The 20,153-nt window shown below is 40.8% G+C and overlaps 1 protein-coding gene across 1 annotated transcript in view; it reads left to right on the plus strand.

The window, feature by feature from the left end:
* Window positions 1-20,153, plus strand: part of LOC109974505 (contactin-associated protein-like 4) — a 79,775-nt gene that overhangs the window by 53,257 nt on the left and 6,365 nt on the right. Inside the window, 11 exon segments of the mRNA XM_020624715.1 lie at window positions 410-516; window positions 2,465-2,584; window positions 3,518-3,718; window positions 5,274-5,436; window positions 6,822-6,949; window positions 7,853-8,023; window positions 11,063-11,281; window positions 13,654-13,893; window positions 14,716-14,940; window positions 16,444-16,577; window positions 19,082-19,169. Coding sequence (XP_020480371.1) covers window positions 410-516; window positions 2,465-2,584; window positions 3,518-3,718; window positions 5,274-5,436; window positions 6,822-6,949; window positions 7,853-8,023; window positions 11,063-11,281; window positions 13,654-13,893; window positions 14,716-14,940; window positions 16,444-16,577; window positions 19,082-19,169 — 1,796 coding nt within the window.

A 20,153-nucleotide genomic window follows, 5' to 3' on the forward strand; every position in this document is an offset into this window, starting at 1 on the left:
GCTCGCATTCGAGCCCCAACCCCGGGCCTGGCTCCAGGGTGGGGCCCCGGCTGCGCCATGCCGGGCGACGTCACGGGACTTGATGTTAGTCTATTCATAAGGGGCTTTTGAACCACTCTTAGTCTGACCCGTCACCCAGGACCTGTTTGCCTTGGGAGACCCTACCAGGGACATATAGCCCCCGACAACATAGCTCCTAGGATCACTCGGGTACTCAAACCCCTCCACCACAATAAGGTGGCGGTTCAAGGAGGGGATAAAAGAGAGTGTAATTTCTTTTGTTTTGTTGTTGTTTTTGTTTAGTTTTTGTTGTCCATCCCACCAGGATATTGTTAGGAACTGGGATAAAATCCAGGAGAATCTTTAAGTTAAGCTCTGGAGCCTTCTTGATGCTTAGTCTTTCCCTCAGGTGTTCTCCCAGTCGCTGTGAACACGGCGCTCGATGCAGTCAGTCCTGGACCGTCTTCCACTGTAACTGCTCTGACAGCGGCTAACGGGGGCCCCCCTGCCACAGCTGTAAGTCACCTGTCACTCATCATCACATGCCCTCTAGACAATAGGCTGAGATCAGCCAATGGAGATATAGATCTTGACACCCCAGACAAAGCCTCATGATCACATAATGATACAGTTGCTTGTTGCGGTTCATTCACTGGTGCATATTCCAAAATAAATGTGCAGTTCTTCAAATGACGGCATACTAAATGCCACACAGTGAAGCCAAAGCTCTTTGCTAGGTGTCCACTTTGCTGGATGTGGAGATAGTGATTCTCTCTCCTAGAAAATAGCCTAGATATATATCATTTTACTACTACTTGTTAGGTTGAGGTGATGAAAGTCAAAGTCAAGTCTCGAGTCTTCGAAGTGCAAGTCCCTTATGGTTGCAATGAGCATCCTGTCATCTGCTGTGTGCCATCCAGACTGCATAGAACACTACTTATCCAAGGAAGTCAGCGTATATACTGCATTATCATCACTCATTATCTATTAGCATACAGTATCAGCTTTGATTAGTTGTTAGTGTTTGGCTGAGTGGATATATATAAAAAATGAATATTGATGGTTACTCAGGGTAACAGGAAAATACTGCTAACATTATAGGCATAACAACTGTAACTTACTTTTTCAATAAAAGTAAGGAGTACGACCAACTGTGTTATTACACTGGGTCTCCAACTAATGATAGCTTATACTCTACTATAAATTAACATGCTGCTGTAGCCTCTCAAACCCGGTGTAATGGTAACCTCATACGGCTGTAACATTACATGTTCAACAGTAAACCTGCCTGTAGCCCATGTTAGTAATTATCATGGTCTTTCTCTCAGTTTAACGTTAGCCTAGGCAGAGAATGAAATTCCTGTTACATAAAGTAACTGGAGCAAACTGCAATAGGGCAAAGTGAAAAGGCACTGACTTTATAAAATAAAAGAAATAGTGCACACAGTGAGCCAGTAAAGACATGACAAATGGCTGAGTAAAGCAGTGTGATGCCTGCATAATATCCTTCTCCCACTGCAGCATTTATGAAACCTGTGTGTGTGTGTGTGCGTGTGTGTGTGTGTGTGTGTGTGTGTGTGTGTGTGTGTGTGAGCGATATGATGGCGGTTAATGAGTCTGTAGCTGTGACTAAACTGACAAATACTGAATGTATAAATAAAACTGTGGAGGTGAGATGAGCCTATAAGTGAGATTTGCTGGTTCCATGCTAATTCTTTCAAGTCAAATCCATGATACTAACGGAGGAGAGTTTCCAAGACGCATAAAAACTGACTCTCTGCTCAGTTTCCATTAACTGAAATGAATATATACTCTGGGCCCAGTGAGCACGAGGTCAGCCAAGTCTGAATTGTAAATTCCAGTAAACACTTTAAGGCTTTCTTCTGACCTCGAGACACTGCAATCTCCTTGGCTCGAAGGTCTGGCATCAGAGGTTGCAACGACCCTTATGAGTTATAATAAAGACAGTGTAACAGTACATACATTTCATTAAACACTCAACCACAGGTCACATTTTTATTGCTGAAATCAGTGAAATCTTTTTTCTCATCACACTGAGGGGTGTGATGAATTAAAGGCCTCTGACTGTGCAGAAGAAGAGAGATAAACAGGTGAGCAGAGAGTGGAAACCTCAGATATGGATTTGACTTGAAGGGCTCAACTGCAGTGGATGCACTGGTGTGTGTATGCGAGACTGACTGCCCTGTCTCTTCTTCTCTGTCTCCATAGATTAAGGTCCAAAGTTCTGTTTGCTGTGTTCCTATCAGTCTTTATAGGACGCTGCTGCAGAAATAAAACACCTCACTGTGGTTATTTGATTTGTTATATTTAATGCCGATATATACAGTACATATGAAGCAGCAGCCATAATCCTCCACAGCTCCTGTGTGTCAGCCACGTGACTGTTGATGTGATTCATGTTAAAGCCAATCTCATTATCACACACACCCCCACCCCCCACCAGCCGTGTACGAAGAGTCCTGTGAGGCGTACAAACACAACGGCAACACGTCGGGACATTTTTATATCGATGTGGACGGCAGTGGACCAATCAAACCACAGCTGGTCTACTGCAACATGACAGGTGACACACACACGCACACACACTCATCCTCCCATCATCACTGTGTTTAGTATGATCAACATTTACATAACAGTAACTGATTATTGTTCCACTCATCACTCTCCACTCCACTCTTTTGTTCATCCTCCTTTCTCTGTCTCAGTATTTGTTTTCCCTGTTCATCTACCTCTCTGTCCATTATTAGCATCATGACATATTTATCTTATATTTTTGGCCCCACAGTGTCACAATACTATACAGCTGGAAATACTCCATTAGATTATGGGTTGTAGGCCAGCTTTCTATAGACCCTACAGCTAAACACAGCTTTTCCTTTAGCTGAAAACCCAGAAGAGCCCACAAGCAGTTCAGGGAGAAGGAGAAGGAGCGAGACCTTCAGCTTTAACTAATCCTTCACCAGTCCAAATATTTTGTATAATAATGTAATCCTCAACTCAAGATGCTTTAAAGCTGTTTCAGAGCACTCTCCAGACATTTCCACATCTCTCCACAAACAAATATGCACCTGAGGAAAGCACAGACTTCTTTAAAATAACATACATTTTAAAGAAGCAAATGCCTCACTGACCTACAGTAATTACCTGTGTGAGTCAATGTGTTTGCTCTTGCTGTTTCATTCAACAAGTGAACTTTCTGATGTCCTCTGACTGGATAAATTAGCCTCCAACTAAACAGTATAGACATAAATATTTAAAATAAATAAATGTATCAGCAGTAAGCTCAACGGTTTGTTGAGGTTTTTTCACTTTTGTATAAAAAGAGAAACAACAACAAATAGAATAAGTACAAAAAAATTAGTCATCAAAGTAAAAGGGAGAGACAGGAAGAATAAGAAAGAGAGAGAAAAGTTCCCTTTCCTGATTTTCAGTACTCAGAGCTGAATCTGTATGATCATAGTTTTTTTTGTTTTGTTTTTTTTTTTACTATTTCCAGAGGAGAAGACATGGATGGTCATCCAACACAACAACACAGAGCTGACCAGAGTCCGGCCCTCACCAGGTGTAAACCAGCATTTGGTTCACTTTGACTACTCAACTGAAGAGGAGCAGCTATTGGCTGCCATGAGCCAATCAGAGCACTGTGAACAGGAACTGTCCTACCACTGCAGGAAGTCCCGCCTCCTCAACACTCCAGGTAAAACCTGTTTGATTATTCAGGTAGTTAAATAGCTAAGGAGCTGGAATTCAAACCAGGAATAATCAGAAGATTTAGCTGAACCCTCTCAGCTTCATTGGCCTCCAGTGGGAAAAAAGATTAACTCAAACAAATTAGGGAAAACAAATAATTGTCTTGAAGATAGTAAAATAATCTGCTAATGTGTTTTCTCTTCTCTCTTAAAGCCTTGATTTACTCAACCACTGAATCGCACTTGTTTTAATTTTTGTTCTTTCTCTGAATCTAATTTTATATGAGCGAGTTATGAGGCTTATACAAATATACAAATGCTCTGGAGAAAATGGTGTGATTCCCTGCAGCTCCACACGTGTTTCTCTCTCTACCAGACCAAACTAAATGACTGCTGTGCTCATAATTTCAAACTTAATCAGGTTCCAGGGATTTTCTTGTTCACCAGTGAACCAGACAAATTGATTATGTATGATTTGTTTAAATGTCTTGAGAATTAAGGCAAATTAATGTGTCTGTGTTTTTTTTATGTTTTCATGGTCATTAACTGACCCTGATGCTGAGAGTTAGAACCACCAAAAAGGTGCATTTTTTCCCTGGCAAAACTGTTTATGACAAAGTGGACGGGAAACTTGTCATAATTATCATTTTATGCCCATAATTGCAACATTTATCTTTAATGCATTTGCGTTCAAGCAGCATACACTGTATGCATATTACAGCTTTAGAGAAAATGCTGCAGGGCATTTGAATAATCCTCCATGTTATTCATCCATCTCCTGTCTGGTTGCAGCAAAGACAGTTGGCAGAAAAATGAAGCTGGAATCATAAGGAGCAAACAATAAGTGGCCTGAAGAAAGAGTACAGGAAGAGACAAATGGATTTTACTTTATTGTAAGCCACTCAAAGCCACTGTAAACTAAATGCCAAGAAAGTAAGATCCATCAAAATTACAAGTGGGGCAGTACATAATGCCGGGACCAGAGCTGCAACGTCTAGGCAGGATTTATGGACACTTTGTTGTTGTGTTCTAGTAAGATACATATAAAAAGCTGAAGGATTTAATATTTTGGAATATAGAAAATGGATGGAGAAAGCAGAAGTAGTTACATTCTCATTATTTTACTAATGATGCTCATAAGTCACAATAAATAAACAACAGTTTTTTTTTCTTTTTAATCATTTCCAAAAGCTGTTTTCAGTTTTACTGTATTTTATTGTACATAGTAGTTTTTCTTAGGGAATGTGAAGTGAAAGCAACACTCAAACCAAAAAGGTTTTGTCTGTTTTTGTGGGTCATCTTTGAATATTTTACTTGTGTATCCTTTTTCATTATAAGATCATATGATGTCCAAACAACAACATGCTATAATAAATACACTTCCTTTGTGGGCAAATCAGTAGAAGTAAATTACTATTTACAGTATAACAGCTCATACAGCTCTGAGCTATTTTCTCTGTCTTGTCCTGTAAGAAAAATGTAACACACTTGCAGAGTGAATGATGTACAGAGTTAGGTCAGATTGATTTCTCATATGCATTAGTTGTCATGTGTGTGTTTCAGAGGGCTCTCCGTTCAGCTGGTGGCTCGGTGGTCCTGGCTCCGGTCGTCTCCAGACGTACTGGGGAGGAGCCCAGCCAGGCAGCCAGCAGTGTGCCTGTGGTCTACAGGGCGACTGTGTGGATCCACAACACTACTGCAACTGTGACGCTGACCGCACGGAGTGGTACTGACATTAATAAACTCACACAGATAGTTTATATTTTTCTCAAAGTAATGCAGTGGCAGAAGAAGTACTCATATCCCTTACTTAAGCAAAAGTAGCAATACAAAAGTGTAAAAATACTCTGTTACAAGTAAATGTCCTGCATTTAATATGTCAGGGACAGAACAGTAAGGCAGAGGACACAGCTTTTAAAACCCAAAAAGGAGAAAATACAAACATCAATATCAAACTAACTAGTCCTTTTAAGGAGGTCAGCAAAAGATAAGGAAATTCAAAATACAGCAAACTGAACTGCACAGTACCTCAAACAAAAACCAACTCACCTAACAAATGGCAACAAATAGGTAACACATATACTGGCTGGCCAAACCAATGCACACTGAACAGACAGTCTGCTAATAACTAAATATTTATCTTTACATTTTAAAAAAAACATAGCTTGACAAAGTTTAAACATAAACCACAAAGAAATAAACGACACATTTCTCCCAAACTCCCCCCTTTCCTGTACTGGGCACTTGGTACAGTCCAGGCCTGCTGCCGCCTCAGTCCAATCTTTATGTCGGGCCCACCTCTAGCAAACAGGTGACTAAGTGAATGCAGGTTCAAAGGAATACAGGTAAAAATAGTATAAATAAGAGATGAACATGAACCAAACCAAGGGAAAAATCAGAGTCCAGACACAGGAAGGCAAAGAGTTCAGGCAGGGAGGAAAGAGGAACAGGTCAATAACAAAACAGATAAGTGACAGAACATGTGCACTGAAGCTGCTACAGCTGCTGTTCAATATTTTAACAGACTCATGAAGTACTGTACACACCAGTCCTTCCAATCATGGGTATATTTTTATACACAACCTTCCTCAGCAGGCGTTTAAGGCTGAGTGTGGGGAATGGAACGTAGGTGTCTTGTTGGGGGAGTAGCTGTTCTGTAAGACGGGCGTGGATGGAGCGTGAGTGTCAGAATATTTTATTTTGGGAGTAGACATGTCCCCAAGCAACTGCACCTACACAGTGAAAAGTTTGCATCAACCTGTCACAACATGTAATAATGTCAACAGGGTATATGATGGAAGAATAAAAATATACACGCTAATACATTTATGCAAACAAATAAGGAGAATTAGGGTTTTGTGATTGGTGTGTTTTTGTTCATCCTTTTTCTTACATATTAATCTGGTCCTGATACTTCTGCTTCCTCTATATGTTCTTCAAAGCTCATCCTCTTCTTAAATTTGCCTTCCTCTCCTCTTTAAATCTTATTTGTCCTTCATCTATTTTCCTTCCCTCTTCTAATTATTACTGTCATACTATTATGTCTTCGTCATCTTCTCCTGCTGATTTTATCATTTCTTTTTTTTCCCTTTCTTCTTCTTCCTCTACCAGGGCTGAAGACTCAGGCTTGCTCATCCATAAAGAGAGCCTCCCGGTCAAGTCTCTGGTGCTGGGTGACATCCACAGGCCAGGGTCGGAGGCTGCCTACAGGGTGGGACCGCTCTGTTGTCATGGAGACAGTAGGTCACCCCAAATTCTGTGACTGCCCGCTTACACTTGCTTTGAACAGGACAGAAAGGTCTTATTCTTAAAACTGCTGTTGGCTTGGTCAAACAAATGCAAATTTAGTTTGAACAGAGCTGTTTTGTAATGAGCCTGTCAGCTTCCAGTTTCAGTTATTTTGTCTTGCAAACAGAGCCAACTCAAGCGTGATTCCAGTATTATTGCAAATAGTTGTTATTCACTTGTGTGTAGTGTATAACATATCTATTTGATTGCACAGGCTAACATAGCCTGCAGTATGTCATGCTAAGTCACACTAAGTAACTCCATGAGCCACAAACTATGGCAACAACTTGCACAATCGAGCATGTTCATCAGTTCTTATAGTGTCCCCTGGAAACTTAACTCAGTTTAGTTTTGTTCACTGCATCCTGCAGTTTTTCTGTATTTCCTTATGTTGTAGTATATTTGCAGCATGTTTGTGCATTTGGCTGCATTTTGTTGTATGTTTTCACATTTTGTTGTATGTTTTAAAGTGGCTGATGTTGTATTCATGTGACTGTGTTTTATTTTTGCATGTGTTTTCTTTCTGTAAATGTCCCCACTGCAGGGACAAAATGGGGATATTTAAACCTAAAGCATTGCTGAGGTTTTTGTTACAGGTGGCCAACATTGTAGCATTAAGACTTTTGGGAACTTGACTAAACATTTCTTTTATTCCAAACACATCAGAGCAACCATTCTGTCTGTTCCTCTTTTAAAGTATTTTGTAATTTCAGTTTTTAGTGCCTGCAAATTAATACATTTGCTACAAATGTCAAAGCAGAGCTATTATAACTACACTTTTGTTTTCAGCTAATCAGCTTAACAGGTCAACTCGTTTCTGAACAGTGGGTTTTTTCTGTATGTGTGTTTCTCAGAGAACTTCTGGAACGCTGCGTTTTTTGACAAGGAGACATCATACCTCCACTTCCCCACCTTCCATGCGGAGCTGAGTGCAGATATCTCCTTCCTGTTTAAAACCACAGCCTCCTCTGGTGTGTTCCTGGAAAACCTTGGCATCAAAGACTTTATCCGGATCGAACTGAGCTGTAAGTAGGAGCTGGATGATAAAGACAAAATATGTATTTCTGTAAATTATGTGGGAAGAGTATGATTTATAGTATGACAGCAAAACAAATAGCTTGTTTTTTTTAATCTATATTTATGGGTCTAATAGTGAGGCAGTTAGAACATACAATATAAATTTTCCCGCTTGGGATTATACTTTCTTCATTCTGTTTTTTCTCACTGCTAGAAATAAAGTGTTTTCTGGGGGACTTATAGTTGAGGATGGTGGCATTTTCCTTTTATTTACCCTTTAACTGTTGAGATTAGATGAAATTGTTTTATTGTTTTTATAGACAGGCTCGTTTGTGTGCTTCCAGCAGTTTATTCTGCTTTGGGCTGCATCATTTGTTGTTTTCTAATCAGTTTCCTCATGCTGCACAGTCATACACCTCTGTGGATAGTCTGCTGACAGAGGACAGCATTGCAAAATGTGAAGATTAAACCCATTAAATGGAACTCATAACAACTACGGGCATTTTTTGCAACCCTGATTTTAATTTTACTGTTGTTTTAGAAACTCTCAGGGGCATTTTATCCTGACCCTCCATTAATTCCTGTCTCTTGTGTAATGCACACATTTATGGGCATTGCAGTGTGTCATTTTGATTATGACAGTAATAACCAGCAGGGCGTTATTTAGTTTATGGGTGCCATGGTAATGTGGTAGGGTGTAAGATGCATGTTTATAGCCTAGCATAGATTTCGTCGTTTGAAATATAGCTGCATTACCCAAGAAGGTGTCCTTGTGCTTATATGGTTATGATTGTGGTGCAGCATGGCATGAAGTACACACTTACTGTATGTACACAGCAGTGGCGGATGTCATTTAATATAGATGTCTTGAAAACGGTTAGTGGAGTCATCGATGGTTACCTTTTGCAATTCTGTTTCCAGCTCTGTAACACTGACTGAGCCTGAGAACACTTTCTTCACTTTCATTTTCCGTGGATTCTTAGTAGTACGTCCTCACCGTCCACCAGCACAACATGAAGATGCCTGATTTACTTTGCGTGTGCTCTCCTAAACCTTTTCCTGTTGGTGGAGTGAACATTGACAGCAGAGCAGATGGCAGAAAATCAATACATTCAGCACTGAGGTGCTGTCCATGGTGCTGAACCAGCAGGGCCAAGGAGCTGGCCGTGGTCCTGAACATGATGCTGCACAGAAAGACAGTGGTGGAAAAAGATACTTAATGCAGCTACAGTTATTTTTATAATAACATATGTATTGATAATGTAAATATACTGTGGTAGTGTGAAAGGGGTTACCATAACCTCCGGCCACAACAGGCAGAGGTTTTCATCAATAAAGCTCCTACCTGCCCAGCACCAATCAGGTGATGGACCCAATTAATGATTATGTGCTGAAAATACTGATATATTTAGGAGCTAAAGAGTCAGATATTTCCCTCAGGAGCTGGTAGAGACCAAAAACAAAGCTGAAAGATTATTATTGATTATTGAACTTGAGTTTGTCAGGTGGCCTGAAAATATAACTCCAAATCAAAATAGTTAAAATGAACAACTGTTTGCTAAAAATCACCGCATTGTCAACTGATGGGATACAATTGCAGTGTTGTGTTCATTTGTTTGTTTATGCTGCAGGTTTAAGTAAAAGTATCAGTACTACAAAATGAGGTACAATACATGTCAGAGGGAAATATTGTACTTTTTAATCCACTGCTTTCACTGTGTATGCATATAAAGGTTTAAAAATGAGCTCTACCCTGACTGGCTATAGTTGTGTAATACTCTGTAGATATACAGTATTGTAACACTCCAATAAAGAGTGTAATGTTGACTTTTATTTTTTATACTTAAGTACTGTAAGTAGTATGAAACAGAAATACCAAATGTAAGTCTGACAGCCTCAAAACTGTGCTTGTGTAAATGAGCCAAGTTACTGGCTGATGGCAAAAGGCACAGCACCCCCAGATCATCTGCTGTGAGGTTTCCTGGGATGCTGCCAGCCTGCAATAAAGACCATTATAGCTGCTGGAAAGCAGAAGAAGCACATAATCTAGTTCTCTCATGTAATCAGTACATAACCTCCTGCCAGAATCATTTCTGTTTTGTTTGTTTGTTTGTTTGTTTGTTTTTGCTATCCTGCAAAAAAACGTTCCCAGTCTGCTTAGTTAGAAGCTCAGCTGGCTTTAGGGCTTGTTGTTTTGTTGTGAGAGAGTAATTAAACTTAATTCCACAAACTCCTGCACTCCCCTCAGTTCGTTTGTTTCTACTTGAGTTCAGCCTACCTGCTTGTAAAAGCTCTTGTGTGTATTCCCATTTGTGGCACTGGCAGGTCTTACTTGGACTCTGAGGGGGAATATGCAGCTATGCTGTAAATGAAGACTGATCCAGCTGTGTTTGGCAAGATTTGTGTGTGTGTGTGTGTGTGTGTGTGTGTGTGTGTGTGTGTGTGTGTATGAAGATGTAACCATGGCCTCAAACTAAATCACTGTGTGAGATTTCAGCAGTCTCCCATAAATTGAGATGCTGTGAATTTGCCTTATTTTCTCTGTTTAATGAATAGTGTTTGGCTTTCTGTGTCCACACGTTATTCATCATTATTAGGTTTCCATTGCATTTTAGTTTTTGTAAATTACGAGTCATTAAATGTCAATATTTCAATATATAACAGTATTGATTTAAATATTGTTCAGGAAGACCAGAATGTTTTGAGCAAAGTGATTTTGGTGGACTGACCAGGCTGAATGCCTTCCCTTGATTAAATGTGGTTCTGAGAAGCATTTGTTGTGACATTTTAATTAAAGCAGTAATTAACAAGAAACGATATTTTGATTTGTAGAAAATGAATTCAGGACTTCAGACAATAAAGTACATCTGTTTCATCAAGCAAGAGAATGATTGGCATTAAGTTTAGCATGGCAAACAAGTGGTAAGATGTTAATTATCTACTTTTCTCTTTGGATGTTTCCCTATGTCCCCTTCCTTCAACACATGACTATCTACATAAATCACCCTCCACCTCTCTCACTATCCCTTCTTCTTGCCCTCAATCAGCCTCCACTCAGGTGGTTTTCTCCTTCGACGTGGGTAACGGGCCACTGGAGGTTCGTGTGGAGTCGAGCGTCCATCTGAATGACAACCGGTGGCATCGAGTGCGAGCTGAGCGGAACATCAAGGAGGCGTCACTTCGGTTGGATGAACTTCCTGCTGCCACACAGGAGGCTCCTGCAGATGGACACTTCCACCTGCAGCTCAACAGCCAGCTGTTCATAGGTGAGGAGTGGGACATTCTTGTGTGTGCATGACAGCCTCAGTCTCTGTCTCAGCCTCAGTGCTGCTGGGTTCATGACCCTTTCTAAAATCTTCTGGGACTGGAAAATTAATTTCTTTCTCTTGATCACTCTTTCTACTTACTTGTCTTGTGTTTTGTTCAAGAGATTGAATTGTTCTGTGCCTCTGTCTCACCTGCAGACAGCAGGTTGATCACCAAACTTTTGGTCCAAATATTTTTGTCTTTTGTCAGTAAAATTCGTGGTTTCTTTCTTAACTTTCCACTGGATGGTTTTTGATGAAACAAAAATTATTACAGAGCTGTGTCTTGTTATTCAGGTGTTTTGTAAGGAAAAGTTTAGGTATTGCTAACATGTACAACATGCGATGCTCCATAGTGCTGTCTGTCTCCGTTAAATCCTCAGAAATGGGCTAAAAATATTGCCTGTTTTTCACGTGTATCAGCTTTTGGCTAAATCCTGTTGTCAGCTAAGCATTACTGGATATAAACAATGCTAAGCCTGCACATCTGCTCTACAGAGCTTCTACTATCTCTTCATTCACAGCCTTACATACAAGAAAGCAAACAAAGAGCCAAACTGGTAGTGGCCAAACACCACCAGCTGCTCAGCACTGTTGGATATGAAAGTGCTGAGTCTATGGTTTCTGAGCACTGAACAAAAAACACATTTAATAAATCCTGTAATTGGGGAACAGTGATGTAATTTCTTGAATCTGTAAATGAATCATAATGTGTGAGATATTTCTTAGTCAACTACATAATTTACCATCAGCAGGCAGAGAATCTCCATTGATACTGCACCACTGTTTATCATCAGTTCAGGTATGCAAATGAAATTCTCCATTTAACTTCTGATTGAAAAATACTGCAAAGCTATCACTTATCAGATGTTATCATTCTTTGAATATTTTGTTGTTTCATATTGGTAAACACACTTTAGAGGGAAAACAAACCAACGAGCAGTGATGAGATTAGATGAAAACAGCTGCAGCAAATCTGAGCTGAATATTGATTGGCTGAATGTGTTTAGCCAATAATCTGCTCTGAACAGTCACCACCATCCGTCTTAGACCCGTAATCCTTTATAGAATACACTGGAATACTGAGAGATGTATGTGTTTGACAGGGGGAGATCTAGAAAATATTGGATTGGGTGGACAGGCTGGTGCACAGACTCACAGAGTGGCACATTTGAAATGCATGCTAAAGGTAAATTAAACCTCTAGTGCTATGAAATAAACAACACATGATTAAGAATAAACTTGTTTATTGTGTGTAAAAATGAGACACACATGGTGATTTCTTTAGATAACTTTGGCTGCGCTCCTTATTTACTGCTGGTTGGGGACATTACGGCTGTGTTTCAGTGTCTTAGCCATGGACACTTGTGGGCTGGGGATAACGGGAGTTGAACCGCTGACCTTCTGGTTAGAGGACGACTGCGCTACCTCCTGAACCACAGCCACCTTGAATATAAATCGACTTTGCCTAATGTTTTTAAAATGCAATGTCCTGGTGCACCCTAACATAAAAACCTGCTTTCATAAGCCAGAAAAACAAAATCTGTTCAAATGTCAACGACCCTCCTATTACTTTTGTAAAGAATATTAATCAAAAATGTTTATGTCGTTACTCTGTTTTCTTAAAAGGTTTGGGGGCATTTTCACCTCTGTGTTACTGTTCTTCTTGTGTTACCTACTTCAATAATTTGTAGTTTGTAACTTGTTTGTCTCAGAGCTCGGTGTTTTATTGGTGTAACAAACTGCTGATGCTCAGTAGTAGGAGGTTGTCAACTTTGAGAGCTGAGAGTGAAGTGCTGGTACTCTATGTCTGAACACTGATGACAATAACAATTTTAGCCAGGATCTTTGCAGATGACAGGTTGGCTGTGTGTGTGTGTGTGTGTGTGTGTGTGTGCGCGCCCAAAGGTGGACACGTATTCTTGATGTTGTTTCACTGTCACTGGATTTGTAACCATTATAAAATATGACAAACTGCAAGCACAGGTGGAGATGGTGCAAGGAAAAGTGATGGAATGGGAATTTCTTCTGCCCTTCCACCTGCAGCGTGTTGCCTCATTGCTGTTTCAACATTTCATTATATAGGTTTTAACAGCTCAGAGCTTCTGGAGGAGCAGAGATGACAAGAGGAGGAGAAAGGAAAAACATATGGGTTTTTCAACAAAGAAATTTTAAAAAATGCTGGGATAAAGGAGGCAGACAGGAATATTTCCATCTCTGTTCTGAGTGGTAGCTTTGATGTTGGTCTTGGTGTTGATTTTTTCTGATAATTCAGCTATGCAGGAAATTTAAAATGAAGCACAATACATCTGTGTGCTTTTTTATTTTATCAGGAGGGACAGCATCCAGGCAGAAGGGCTTCCGAGGCTGCATTCGCTCTCTGCAGCTGAACGGTGTGACGCTGGACCTGGAGGAGAGGGCGAAGATCACACCTGGGGTTCGGCCCGGCTGCCCTGGTCACTGCAGCAGCTACGGCTCGCTCTGCCTGAACCAGGGCCACTGTGTGGAGCGAGCCAGCGGCTTTCACTGTGACTGTGGCCTGTCGGCTTATGCTGGAGTCTTCTGCCATACAGGTACACACACTGTACACTGAGCAGACGTCTGTAGCTCACCATGTAGACCAGCGTGTCCTTTAGTCACAGTGCAATGCTTCTCCTGTATGTAAGACACTAATCCCTAAATCTGCTGCTGTCACTGTGTGTGAATGGGTGAATGAGAATTGTAAAGCTTTTTAAACGTGATAAATGCCAGGTAATCACCTTAGGGGTGCAGGTAAAGGGTACCAGCCAATGTCTTTATGCTTTCTTCTTTGGCTGGAGAATATACTAAATTCTTTTGGAAGGACAAATTTAACAAATTTTGATTTAAGACTGACTTTCCTGCCAAGTAACTCAAACCAATAAAAATAGCCAAATAAGTTGCTGGAAGAGTTTAAGTGCTGCTGACAAACTTCTCACAGTCTTTATGAAGCTGAAGCGGTTAAATAAATTTCTTTTCAACTAAGAAAACATTCATGGTGCCACTTACCTTGACCTCTCTCTTGAGATCTGTCTAGCCACTTTACGACACATTGCGTCTGCTGTCTGCTCTAAATTTACTGTCAACAGACAAGGGTAAATGCATCAGTTCCATCTGTCTTTACAGTGCATACAGTCTATACAGTCTATACAGTACATTCTACCTCAGCACATGGGCAGTTATTTCTATAAGACTGGATGAATGCTCATAATGTACTTTAAAAAACTTAAAGGATGAAATTGCAAACGTGAACAGACACCAGATGAAATTATTTGGGCTGCCCCCTAACAGTCATTTCATGTTTTAGTTGAGGACATGAGATACTGCCATGTAAAGGTCTGTAATGAGCCTCTCTGTGGCTGCCTTTCTTCCTCCAGAGGTGTCGGCCAGCTTCAAGTCGGACACGTCTGTCAGCTACACCTTCAAGGAGCCCTATGAGTTCATCAGGAACAGCAGCGCTCTGCCGTCTTCCATCTACTCTGACACGACCCTGAGGGGAGAGAACGTCTCCCTGAGCTTCAGGACGAACCAGAGTCCGGCTCTGCTGCTCTACGTCAGCTCCCACTACAGAGAGTACCTGGCCCTGCTCATCAATGAGTACGGTGAGGAGGGCGCACACATGCTTTTATTGTTTGGTTCACATTCAAACCACAGGTGGAGTGACTTGTTTTGATTTAATGCCCTGTTTTCCTCAGTTGCTTTTATTAATATTAATGTTTTTCTCAACAGTGTTTGTATGTAAAGTTTCACTCTCTTCCCTCCTTTCTTCAGCTTCTCTACAGTTTTCTTCGTATCCTGCTTTTCTGATTCTTGCCTCTAATTACTCCCATTAGCTTTGGTTAATTTTCTCTGGTTTCCTTTTTTGTTCTTTTCTTTTTAACTACAGTTTCCAAACCACAGAGACTACAAGTCTGTTCAACACTCTCCTTTTCATCTCTCTTTGTCTTCTTCCTTGAACGTTTTCCAATTAGTCCCCTCTCATCACATCTCCTCCCTGGCTCTCACCTCCCTGGCTCTCTCCCATTTCTGTCATCTTCTCCTAATATCAACCTCTTCTCCTCTCTCCCTCCTCGTCGTCCACTGCTCTGCAGCCTGACCAGATCTATCAGGATGTGTCAGATCTTTCCTCTCCCTGGATTCACCCCGTCAGCCTCTACTGCCTTTTAATCTGTCCAGCTGCGTCGGCTATTATGTTTTGTCTCAGGCTAAAAAAGTGTTCACTGAGAGAATAAAGATTTAGTGGGCTGTTAATGGGGGAGGTCACTATGCCTCTGAAAAGTAGCAGAAAACTTTTGAGTCCAATAATTATCTTGTGGCTTTGGCTTGTAAAAGTAGTAGGAGGCACTTTGACTCTAAACTTTCATTTTCAGCATCCAGGAGTCTAATAAAAGCAGCACTTTACTGCTAGATTAGCAGTCAAGTGGATTTTTTCCTGGTGTTAATGACTCAGAGAAAGTTGATGGGGCTACGTGCTGATCGTGGAGTCGTCAGGTAAATGCTCTTAAACTGAAGTATCCAATTAAATCCCTGAGAGCTTTCGCTTGTTTGGCTACGTCGCTCCCTGCTTTGGTTAAACCTCTTCAGCCCAAACACAGAAATTCCTTGTCAATCACTTAAGGCCTGTTTGCAAGATTACGTACATTTATTATGAAAAACAACAGCTACACCAAATTATTTTAGTCTTGGTAATTACAGCTTTGTAATAAAAAGCATAGCAAATTATATTAATGAAATGTTCTTTATGGGATCGACTACTATATTTATAATAAATATTAGTATGTATGTGTCTGAAGGACAGGATGTAATTTCCTCTCCTCCATTTTAATTTTAAAAACCCAAAGATATCACAGGGCTTTCATTAAATCTGCTCTTAATGCTGTGATTATTAGGAAAATTAATTGGATTTGGGGTTTTGTCATTGATAGGGGATTAAGTTCTAATCCTCTGAAAAAGGCTAGCTTTATTAACCTGCATACTTATCATTGAGATCCATCACTGAGGAAAAGAAAGACATCTTAAAACAACAAAGATTAGAGAAAAAGACCTTGATTTCCAGTAACAGAAAAAGTTTAAACTGGAAAAATGTTGTGTGTCTGTGTGTGAAGGTACGTTGGAGGTGAGATACAAGTTGGACAGCAGCAGAGAAGCTGAAGTGCTGAGGAGCAGAGTGGGAGGCCTGGCCAACGGACAACTGCACACGGTTACCATCAGGAGACGGACGGAGTCTGTGGCTGTGCAGGTCTCACACACACACAAACACACACACTTCTACCTCTATCTCAGTGAGGACACTCATTGACATAATGCATTCCCTAGTCCCTAACCCCTAATACTTAACTAAATGCCTAAACCCAATTCTAAACTCAACCCTAAAACCAAGACCCTCAAAAAGGTGTTTCACAAAGTGGACTGGCCAAAATGTCCTCACTCTGTAGCAGAAAATACTTTTTCACTATATAGCAAGTACAAGAACACAAATACACACAGAGTATTAGTTATACCATGTAAATTTCCTATGATTCTTCCTCCATGCTAACACGCTGTGAACATACATTGATGACCTGACGTTTGCCAAATTTCAGATTTGTATTAACATGTCACTGTTGCCAGGTTAACATTAATAACATGGTGGTTCACAGTCTCCTTCCTCTTCGCTGCCCTTCAATAGAATACTGACACTTTTTACAAAGTAGTATTTAAACAGTGAAAATTAAAATGTTGAGACGTATGGTAGGGATACATGTGTGGGTGTTTGCAACTCTTCAGTGATTAAAATAATACACAGAGACCCTTCTTAGCAGTGCTGTGTTGTTGCTCAGAGATAATAAATCCCCAGATATGCCGGCAGGGCAGCAGGGACATGCGACACATTGGAGAAGCTCTAGATGAAATATTAAGTGTCTCAGTCGTATCTGAATCTACTGGATGTCTTATCTTGTTAACAACAGCCTCAGATGATATATGAGGCAAACTTCAGTGCACCAGGACGCAGCAGCCTGGATGTGCGTGTAATTATAAACACAATGATATGAAACACAAGGTGACCTCGTCTTGCGTGGGTGCAGCCTCCTGACTGTGTTGTGAGGCCCCAGTGAAACATGACGTGCGTCTCATCCTGCTGCTTTCCATCACCTTGAATTATTATGTTGTTAGTAGCTTACTCCAGGGACTTCAGATGAACAAGAGTTTCACTGAGCTGTTTCCTGATGGCCAGCAGCACACATTCCCCACATTGGTCTTACAAGTGGACCAGTGTCATATCCTGAGCGGATGTCCCTTTGAAAAATGACTCATGGACCCCTAAATCACTCTGGGCTAGCCATAGATTGTGTCCTCTGGTTTTGTTCTGTTATCAGCGAGGCCTGAGTCCAGTGTTTCCTCTTGAGGGTTTCCTGCCCACCTCACAGCATGCTCCAGTTAGTCCGCTCTGTTCACTGGAGGACAAATACTCCAGGTTGTATCTACAAACCTACTCTAAAATAAATCATATCAATACACTGTGAAGGCAAAGAAAACTTAATACAAGTGAACTGGACGTGTAACCGCCTCTGTCCGCAACAGCTGCAGTTTCTCATCATTTTTACTTTATAGGTGTGGATGTCTGTGTAGAAATTAGTTTTTAAAAAGAAAACTCTTTGCATGGGTAAATGGATAAAGAGGTCTAGTACATTCAGCTCACTTTCAGTCCTGTTCTTGAAGAGTAATGTAATACTTGGCTGGAAAGCTGTATTTCACTAGTTAGAAGTTCCATCCAACTACACCCAGCATTCACTAGCTAGGACCACACCTTGATGAGGATGTCGAGCAAGATTCAAGAGGGTGCAGCTGCACTCGGGTGTGGCAGACCCCTCGTATGAAAGCATGACAACAGGAGGAAGGAGTAGGAGATATGAAGGAGAAGGAGAGGACAGAAAGAAAGATGGGTAGCTAGAAGGGAGGCTATGAAAAATGAAAGCAGCTGATGCTGTGTTTGCAGAAGTATTTACAGGAAGTAGACAGGAACAGGATGTGATTAGAGAGGTGGGCCTGCTCCTGAATGTCAGATGGGCATCTACATTCCAGAGATGACATAGACTTGCCCCCTCCAGTTTCACAGCATGTAAGTGGGATTTTAGATTTTGATTAATCACAGATTTGTTTGCAAATTTATATCATTAAATACAACACCAACCGGTGGGGTGGCTCCGGCATTATACCAAAATAATTGCAATAGTGATGTGGGTTTTCTAAAGGTCCTGGGGCTGATGTGAGCTGTGGTCTGGCCTTTAAAACCCCTCATTGAGGAAGACAGAATTGTAATGTCAGTCTCTTGAAGCTTTGGTCCTATAAATGCTGAAGTTCATTTTGGAACTTAAGGTTTTGGCGCTGACTGGCTTTCATCTGCACAGTCACCGGGTGAGACGTTCTCTGTAGAACGCCCTAATTAAAATGATCTCCAGCTGAGAGTTTCACACCAGATGACTGACTGTTTTTTATTAAAAGTATGGACTCACTTGTTTCTCCCACTGAGCTGGGAACATGAAACATAAAGAGAAAGCTGAATACTGTTCTAAAAATTCAACAATGACTGAACTGAGTTTCAAATTCAGATGTCCACAGTTTTTGGAAAATAATGGCTGGAACAAAAGTAAAACTTACTGAGTCATTTTAAAGTGGGTATTTAATTCATCTAGTGCAAGTCTCATCTAGCAACAAAAAAAGTTTCCCCCATAATTAATAAGAGAAATGTGTTGGTTGTTTCAGATCGATCAAAATGCCAGAGAAGACTTCAGCCTGACATCAGATGGAGAATTCATTGCCATCAAGTCTCTGGTGTTGGGCAGAGTGCATGGTAAGTGAGAGGCAGTTAAAGCAAAGACAAGGCGGTTCTACGTGGAACACTCTAAAACTCATTTGAATAACAGCTCAAAGGCATTTGGCCTTGGCCGACACTCAGCGTGCGCTTTATTTTGCGGAGCTACAGAAATGTATGTAGCCAAAGATCTTAGCACTAAGATGAAAATTTAATCACTTTATTATACTGAGGAATTCCAAGTAGTGCTGAGTTGAGACGTAAACAGTGTTGTGTTACACTTTGAGCTGAGTCTTGCAACTAGAACCACAAGTTGTGAGCAGGTGGAGACTTGATACCAACGCTGCTGGACACTTGCAGCAACCACATCTCAGACCTTTCACTTATGCATCCAGGTTTTATTGTTAATTACTTATTAAATAAATGTTGAAATATCCAACATTGGTACATTTTTACTATCCATCATTGATGGTTATTAGGCTTATTGTCCAGCCCCAGTCGAGGAACTCAGACGTTGTTCAAACTGCCAAATGAAGAAGCTGAAGAAAATGTTGCATTGTTGCACTTTTGAGAGTCTGTGAGCATGCTAACAGTCCCTCACTGTTTTCTTTATAAAACACCAGCTGACATCATACATTGTTCCTTCCTCATCACCTTTACAGATGTGAACTGGACATAGTCTGTGTAATGGATTCTTTATTGCAAAGTCACCAACGCTGGGTGTTTTAGTGCTGGGATTTATCTGTTTAGCTGTGAAGTCCTGGACTGGGACCTGTAACAGAATCAGGGTGAGACAGTAATTGGCTCTGTCATGACTTATTCATGTTCTGTCTGAGCGGCTACATCAGAGACAGACTGAGATGTAAGCTATTCATAACACGAGGGGCTGTGAGGCCACCGCCTGCAGTCACAGCTCTCTGATGAAACTGTCAGTTTAAAGGAAACACTATTAGTGATTCGGCTTTTTATACTAGCTTTCTTTAGGGCATCGTTCAGTTCTGTTACTTTAATGTATATCAAGTA

This window comes from Monopterus albus, unplaced genomic scaffold, assembly GCF_001952655.1.
Source record: "Monopterus albus unplaced genomic scaffold, M_albus_1.0 scaffold335.1, whole genome shotgun sequence".
Taxonomy (NCBI): Eukaryota; Metazoa; Chordata; class Actinopteri; order Synbranchiformes; family Synbranchidae; genus Monopterus; species Monopterus albus.